This window comes from Dendrobium catenatum, unplaced genomic scaffold (assembly GCF_001605985.2).
Source record: "Dendrobium catenatum unplaced genomic scaffold, ASM160598v2 fragScaff_scaffold_733, whole genome shotgun sequence".
NCBI classification, from domain to species: domain Eukaryota; kingdom Viridiplantae; phylum Streptophyta; class Magnoliopsida; order Asparagales; family Orchidaceae; genus Dendrobium; species Dendrobium catenatum.
Window position 1 is genome coordinate 978,958 of NW_021319195.1, and position 8,805 is coordinate 987,762.

Sequence of the window (8,805 nt, forward strand, 5' to 3'; positions counted from 1 at the left end):
GCGGAGCGGAGCGGGGGGTCGGCTTGAGCGGAACCGGTTCATTTCTGGACCGGTTTGGCTCAGGTCTAGCCTGAGCTGGTTGGTTCAGTTTGGGCAGCCCACTAGTGGGTTTGGTTGGGTCTTTTTCTTGCTATAAGTAGGGATTAAGGGGGGATTTCTAGGGTTATGCAAGATTTGAGTTTTCTCTTAGCCTCCTTAGTTTCTTTCTCTTGTTTTTCTAGGGTTTGTAGTGGGAGACCTTGTCCTTCTCGAAGTGGACAAATTGTATCTTGTTTTCCATTGGATTTTGAATGCAAAGGTTTTGGTTCTTCGTCTCATTCCTCTTGTGTTGATTTTTTTCCTTGATTTGGAGGAGAAATCTTTTCTTTGAAGGAGCATTAGGGCAAACCCAAACTTGGGAACCCTAGGGCGTATCATAGCTCCAATTGAATTTCCCAAAAAAAAGTGGCTACATATTATGACATATTCTAAGTGCCACAAAATTCAAGACATTTGATAGCATTTTTAACAATAAAATATATGAATCTGGTAAAATTTGACAGTAAACTAACTACTTAGTTAAACATTTGCAAATATCTAAATCATAATATACATTTAAATGTACTTAAATATTTTCACATATATCAAAAACTTGTTAAGCCCGAGCTTTTGATAGTGTTTGGATTGCTACTAAAAACATTAATTTAAAGTTGGCTTATGTAACAAACGAGCTAAACCAAATAATGCACTCAAATTCAATATTTTTCATAAGATTGAAATAAAAATCTCTAAAATGCATAAATTTGGAGCCTACAAGCCGAAGCAACTGGACAGAAATCATAATCCTTAAGCTTGCCACAATGGTGCATGCATGGCAAGCTATGGCCTATTTAGTAGGTAACTAGGGCAATTTGCCCATTGCTCGGGCTATAAGGGTTGCCACAGAAACAAGTATGTATGGCTCGCCTAGTTGCCTTATAAAATAGGAACCTAGCGTGCACTTCCTAAAATTTGTCCTTAAAAACACATGCAATCCAATGCACCACCAATGATCCATCGAAGAAGCACGTAGGCTGACAGGTTTTATTATATGATCAATAGCCATCTTGTCCCTGTCTATTCACATTGCTTTAATGCTTGATTCCTTGAAATTTTGGCATCCGAATTGAGATTTTCACCTTCCTAGACGTCAAACAAAATCTAACACCAACATTAATTGTAGCATCTAACTCTAGCGTTCTGCATCCTCATACTTAGCTTCACATGGTATAAGCATGCGTTGTAGATAACTGAGCCACTTTCCTTCTTCTTTCAAAATCAAATCATCACTTCTTCCAGAAATTCAACCCCCGTCATGAAGAAATCCTGTAAGTGCTCTCGCTTAGACAATCGAGCAGATCAATAGCGATTTAAAGATTTCTTAAGCCGTTTAAAATACATTCGAGGACTCCAGCCCTCATCGTTCTCCTCAAAATTCACGATTGCGCAGAAACCGTAGGGTTCTACTGAATAGCGGAGCAGCGCAGAAACAAAAACTCTCCACAAAAGATCGCAAGGGGCCTCAAAATATCAAAAATAAGGTTTCAACAAAATCTTATTCCGGCAAAGCAGCAATGCAAATCTTCGATCAGTCAGACAAACAATCAGCTAATCGATATATAAGGAAAAGCATAATAAACCGGAGAGTCGATAGCGACGACGTACCAAGGAATGGAGTTATTTTCAGGGTTGATTATTTTCTCCGAAACCCGACTGTTCAGGTCGCGGAGAATCTCGGCAAGGGGGCGAACGAGACCCGGCGTCGGCATGTCGAGTGGAACCACATAGTTAGAATTGGCCGTACCAATCTTCTTCCTTCCGGACGGCCCAACTCCTCTGCCGAACCCGTCCTTGTCCAGCGAGGCCGCGGCCACCAATTCCCTCCGGCCGCCGCCGAACCCCACAACCACCGGCTTTAGAAACGAGCACGGCGGCACCGCAAGGGCAGAGCAGGGTGTAAACACCGCATTTCTTGCCAATTCCATTACCAATTGTTCGATAGCTACCGAAGAGAGGACCAAAATTCCAAAGGTTTCAGAGGTTTTAAGCTGAAGGCGAAGCCATAGTGAGCGCCGCTGTTACCTGCCCTCTGCTATCGTTATCGCGACAGAGCTTCATCTGCCAGATCACCTGCGGCTATTTTTATTAGAATTTAATTAATAATAGAACAAATTTTGACTTTATATTACTTCTTCATTTTTTTTTTCATAACTGGCATATCTATCCGCTGCCATATCTTAGGAGTTGTTTGGCGCCATAATTAATCCCTCGGTTGACAACCCACCTCAAAAATCTCTTGGCCTGCACTTGATTTGAAAGTTAGGTTTGGATTTGAAGTCAATCCTCAACGAAATGAACAATTATTAGCTCCGGACACCGGACGTAGCTCTACATCCGGAGGCTAATAACATGTTGTCATGTGCTCTTACTCTTTAACGTGCGGCCCGACGACCCGACGACCCAACCCCGGAAAGGAACCCAGTATTGCTATGTTCATGTATTGTTAGGTATTGCTTGACAATAACGATAAATACTGCTCTATCAAGATCAATACTATCACAACCCAACCCGACCGGGACGGATCCCGCTCGCATCGGGTCGCGACGGAGCCAACAAATCCAGGATCTGGCTTTGGAATTTGCTTCAGAACTTTCTTCCAAAAATGACACATACAAAAAAACACAGAGCTACTAAAAAGAACATCCAAACAAAGAGCAGTTCATCTATCTTTTCTTTCATCAAAATAATCATATACAGATACAGTACATAGCTTCAGACAGAAGGAACATAACCGAACAGAAAAGTCACGACTGTACAAAAATCAAAAGTATCAAGTACCTAATCACAGATCAGACTCTGGATTGCTAATCCACGACTTCCTTCTCTTTCCCAGAACCTGAAAACCACGCAGAAAATAAGGATGAGCTAACAGCTCAGCAAGACATCAATCACCAATCAAAATCATCAGAAATCACATCGGAGAATTATCCGTACAGAAATCGAACAATCATACAGAAATCGTATAACAGACAGAACAGATAACAACTCAATCAGAAATCAAACATCGGATACGAAAGACTGAAGTCATATCAAATTAGAGTTCAGAACAGATATCATAAAGCTTTCAAATCACAGAGCAGACAGAATCGTACAGAATAATCAGAATAACTCACAGAGTAGATTCAGATATCAGATTTCAGATGTCCCTGACACAAACAGAATCTCGAAGGATTCTGGCCCCTTATGCCTCCCTTCCCTGACACAGACAGAATCTCAACGGATTCTGACCCCTTATGTCTCCCATTGTGCTTATAGCACCAGAACAGAACAGATATCAGAGGTTCCGGAACATTTTCAGATTTCAGAGCTCATTTCAGATTTCAGAATTCCCTGACCCAGACAACGGAGATCACATAGGATTACGGCCTCTTATAACTCCCTTCTGATAGCACAAACACATCAAATATTCAAATCATCTTATTTCAGAAAATTCAGAAATCGTACGAAAATTCAGCGGCATAACGGCAGTATACGGAATTTACACAAAATTCACAGATTCAAAAATTTACCAAATTACTACAGAAATTCACAACAACATTATAAGACTTTCATTGTACTGACAAAATATTTTCCAACATCCTGATAATTTGCAGTTCAATTAAAACACCGCAGAATCCAAAATATCCGGTAAAAATCTTCCAGAAAATACTCAAAACATGCATAATTAACATCTCAAAGACATACCAAAAGTTACGCGGTAAAACCTTTAGCAGTGCAAAATAAAATCAATTATTCGCTAATTGAAACAAATTTCGGAACAGAAAACGCGTCAAAAATCTCGTTTCTGATAATTGAGAAAGGCGGAATGTGCCTTACCTCGAGTTGGTCAACTTCTCTAACTACCACAACGGACGAAAACAGACCGGAGTCGCCCAAAAATCCTCTTTTCCTTCGTTTTTCTCTCTCCTAGACGTCCTTTTTTTTCCAAAATATCTCATTTTCTTATATATCCAGACTGATCGTCCCGGACGATCGCAACTTCGTCTCGGGACGATTTGGCTCTGGATAAATTTTGTCCATACAAAATTAATTAACGTCCCTGACGACTTGTCCTCTGGACGATTTTCGTCCAGACGATCCGACTTTCGTCCAGATTATCCATGCAGCCAAAAAAATGTTTTCATGCACAACCAGTATCGATCGTCCCGGACGATCCAACTTCGTCCGGACGAACCTGGGAGCAAAATGGCCTTTACAAATACCTAGCAATACCAAGCAATATCGAACAATACCTAGCAATACCGAGCAATACCTAGCAAAATCGGGGTATTGATAGATATTGCTAGGTATTGATCTTCACATAATGGTATTTCTCGTTATTGTCGAGGAATATCGAGCAATACCTAGCAATACTCCCATCTGCACAAATCAGCCAATACATAGCAATCCCGGGTCATGTTTTGGGAGGGTCGTAAGGGCACGTGACACCATTTTTACTGGTGTCCCAACGTAGAGCTACGTCAGGACACGGGACCAAATAAAAATTCCAATGAAACTGACTTGAAGTTGTTCAACTTTGAATTTTTATTCAAATCTAATTCAAAATATTTATTCCTAGTTTATTTGAATCTTTGTTCGAATCATAATTATATTGTTTCTTCTACTTTACACAAATTGCTCTCATAAATGTCCTCGACAATCACCTTTCGTAAAATTTCTTCCTATTTCACATGCCATTGCTCTTGTTCATGCGCTCGACGAGCTCATGTCACAAGTTGCTACCGTGTTGATGCCATCCGCGAACTCCGATCATGAAATCATCTTATCATGCACACTTTGTCGCTATGTTGATACCTTAGCAAGCTCTCATTTCAAAATTCATATATCCTTCATAGACTGTTATTCCCTTCGATGCATTTGGCAATACCTAGCAATACCAAGCAATATATCTTTAAAATCAAATCGAACAATATTTGAATTAGGTTCGAATGAGGTTTGGACTAAATTCAACTTTGATCTAATTTCTTTCATGATATATTTCAACATATAATGAGGTTAAGGCACATTCAGATTACCTCATTTGAAATAAATTATTAGCAATATTTCTTCAATTATGACTATAGAGGGTAGTATATACAGTCAATTCTTCTCTTTTTTAAAGCATTTATATAATTTTGAATATTAAAAGATAATTATTTTTAGTCATACATTAGTCATTTTTATATAACTTAAGAATGAACATCCAAATGTTTTATTGGCCTATATTAATGGCTAATAATATTCTCAAAGTTTTTATCAAAATTGTATTTAAAATAATTAAATTTGCTATAGAATGAGTGTAATGCATGAAAAATGTTTATCGCACTTATCTCAAAATAAAATTAATTGCTTTGGATCTCATTCTTATCAAAAATTGATTTGAAAATTCTCATCCAATATTTTTCCTTGTATTAGTTATTATTTAGGAAATAAAAATGAATATATAATTTAAAATTTATTCATTGCTAATGATAAAGCATTTGTATTTATTTTATATTTCATTGTTATTGTGAGATATATAATGGCTAACATTGTTAAAATATAGAGAAATTAATATCAAATAGTTGATCGTACGAAGCATCGCATCCCTAAAATATATCTCAAAGGAATAAGTATCCCAAATCTCTTCAAAATTCAAAATCATATGATGCTATTGGGGGTGTCAATTTCGGGTCACGGGTCGGGTTCGGGTCAAACTCGGAACTGACCCGGGTTCAAACGGGTCAACCCTAACCCGACCCGGGTAGACAAACGGGTCGGAAAACCAACCCGACCTGTTTTTTAAACGGGTCGATTTCTGGAACCCGAACCCGACCCGTTTTGAAATCGGGTCGGGTTCAACCCGGATTTTCCGGGTCGGGTTTTCGTGTCGTGTCAAATATTGACACTTCATCCAAGTGTTGGTTAAAAATGGTCAAATGCTACATATTTCTCACACTTATCAAGGCATCTTACTAAGGTTTCGTTTGAGACAGCTTTCTTACTGCTTTTTAAAACAGCATTTTAGTATAAATATTTTAGTTGTTGAACTAAAAAGTTGCTTTAAAAAGCAGTATGAAAGCCGTCCCAAACAAAGCCTAACCCTAAATCGTAAGATTTGTGTAGCTTCACTTCACATGTTCCACGATTTTCTCGCAATCTCATTTTCATCAACAAACTTACATTTGATAATCTATGTTCATTGTGCTTGATGTTTTCGATTTTTCATAGAGGCTTTGAAGTATAATTGCACTTGTCTCTACGGTCTATGTCATCACACGATATTCAATTAAGATTCCATTTGAGACATCTTTCTTATTACTTTCTAAATCAACTTTCTTGTAAAAAATTTTTTATTAAATAATTATTTTAGAAAACATTAAAAAAACTATTCCAGATAAAACTCACAATCATCTCATCAATTTCATAACTTTGGCATTAAAGAGTTCGTCTCCGTCCATCCTTTCAATTCAATCTCAGCTAAGATTATAGACAATCAACTCCTATAATTCTCCTATCAAGATGCATAAATGCAAATTACTTAAATCATTTAAATTTTTAAATACCCAATAGAAATAAATTATAGATGATTTGGTTCATATTAAACATAAGCTTTCTAATGATCTAATTAGAAGAGTAGAAGTATTTAATTTTATCTACGTTAAAAAAAAATAGACAATCAACTCCTATAATTCTCCTATCAAGATGCATAAATGCAAATTACTTAAATCATTTAAATTTTTAAATACCCAATAGAAATAAATTATAGATGATTTGGTTCATATTAAACATAAGCTTTCTAATGATCTAATTAGAAGAGTAGATGTATTTAATATTATCTATATTAAAAAAAATAGAGATGGGCATAAAGATTTGATTAAAAAGTATTAGAAATGATAATGAGAATTTAACTCTTAAGAAAACAACGGAGAAAAAAAGATTCGTGTTATCAATCCCACAAAGGGATAAAAGCTTGATGTTGATATTATTGTTGTAATAAAAAGAAATTACATTTTGTATTATTAAAATCTTAAGACTAATTTAAAAATAACTCTTAAATTAATAAATTTATTCATTTATTCTCTAATACATAAATAATCAAATAAAAAGATCTTTCCCTCCACTACTTCTTAGAAGGATTTGATTAGTTTTAATACTAATTTTAACTATCATTAACATTCAAGAAAGATGCAACTTTTCTTATTAATCTATTTTAAAATATAATATTTCTAAGCAAAAAAGTACATTCTCACTGTCACTTAACCTTGCAAAAAAAAAAAAGGGGTTAACTTTCTGGTCAACTTTAACTAACTAAACAAGCATCTCAAAAGGCCATAAATCAAATTTTCCTCAGTTTAATTTACAGAGCTGCATATATAACAAAGCCATCTCAATCAAATACTTTTGGCTACTAAAAATTAAGATCTGAACCTTTCAATATTCCAAGAATGATTTCAAACTTGTCTGAGAGACTTGAGACCTGGAAAGTCTCACTTCATAATGCAAACAGTGTGAAATTAGCAGAATGAACAAAATCTTTGATGAGAAGTACTCTAATCCTCTAAGTTGGAACCCATGAAACCTGCATGCTGAAACAAAATATCAGAAGAAATTTTTGAAAGATAGAAGCTATAGCTTCATTTGGGGCGGCTTTTTTGCTGCTGTTTAAAGTAATTTTTTAATAAAATATAATAATTTTTGTATTAAAAAGCTGCTTTAAGAAGCAAGAAGAAAACTGCCCCAAACGAAACCTACATGAGAAAAATGAGAAATCAAGTTAAAAACCTTGTCTAGTTTTCTATGAAAAATGATGTGTATTTCTCTTATAAGGCTTTTTATTTCTTCATCATAATAGTCATCTTGTTTCTTTATCTTCCCCAGCTGATCATTTAGTCTTTCCAGAACTTTTTCAAGGTCACAGAAATTCTTGAAATCTAAAGCATCTGTGGAGGGGAGTTGCAGTAGGCTCTTAATTGCTAGTAGTGCCTGAAACAAAAAACAAAAAGGGAAAAAAAAAAAAAATCAATCCACAGTAGTCGCACTACAGCTACTAGAAAGCTGCAAGTAATCTGTATGGAATAATCAATGTTTACAGTCCCGATCAGGTGTCTTGATTCATGTTTACAGTCCAAAGTCAATGACTTGACACAAATATAGTCACCAAACCAGTATCCAATTTGGGTAGACACTAAAAAATGCTAAAGTTGTGATGCTTTGGTGTTAACGTTTTGTTCTGCAATGATGCTTCAATCAAAACTTTATCAAGCTTTTAGAACCTTAAGTCACTCAAAAATTACTACTGATATTACTAATGATACTATAGTTTTTGGTTGCAAAAGATTTTGTTAAGCTCTTGATAGGAAATACTTGAGTTCGCAAGTAATCCTATCGAATTTACTTGAGTTCGCAAGCAACCCTAACAATAATTGGTTCAAAACAGCAAGAAAAACTGGACAAATCAATCTAGAAAAGATAGATTGCAATAGTGGAAACAAAGCAAAGCAAAACTCAAAGCAAGATACAATTGATCCTCAATTCGAGAGGAGGATCGTCTCTCCCAAATCTCTAGACAAGAGAGTCTAGAGCCCAAGTCGCCAAGAAACCCTAATTCCAATCAATCAAAACCTAATCTTCCCTAATCCTCTCATCCTCTTTAATACAAAAGCTTTCCTAATCTAATTTCCCTCTCATGCCCTAGCCACCCCCTCCTTTTCAAATTGAAATAAATTTGAAAAAGTGCCCCCCCCCCCCCCCCCACGGCGCGCGCCA

At 36.2% G+C, this 8,805-nt stretch overlaps 2 protein-coding genes across 2 annotated transcripts in view; both read right to left on the bottom strand.

Moving 5' to 3' along the window:
* The window catches only part of LOC110102340 (DNA repair RAD52-like protein 2, chloroplastic), a 22,568-nt gene extending 20,420 nt beyond the window's left edge, over positions 1–2,148 (bottom strand). Inside the window, exon 1 of the mRNA XM_020830648.2 lies at positions 1,684–2,148. Within this exon, the coding sequence (XP_020686307.1) occupies positions 1,684–2,003 (320 nt within the window). The 5' untranslated portion in view covers positions 2,004–2,148. The remainder of the gene's footprint in view (positions 1–1,683) is intronic.
* Positions 2,149–7,316: 5,168 nt separating this feature from the next.
* Positions 7,317–8,805, bottom strand: part of LOC110102355 (hsp70 nucleotide exchange factor FES1) — a 21,680-nt gene continuing 20,191 nt past the window's right edge. Inside the window, exons 7-8 of the mRNA XM_020830674.2 lie at positions 7,822–8,022; positions 7,317–7,625 (exon numbers count right to left, since the gene is read on the bottom strand). Coding sequence (XP_020686333.1) covers positions 7,590–7,625; positions 7,822–8,022 — 237 coding nt within the window. The 3' untranslated portion in view covers positions 7,317–7,589. The remainder of the gene's footprint in view (positions 7,626–7,821; positions 8,023–8,805) is intronic.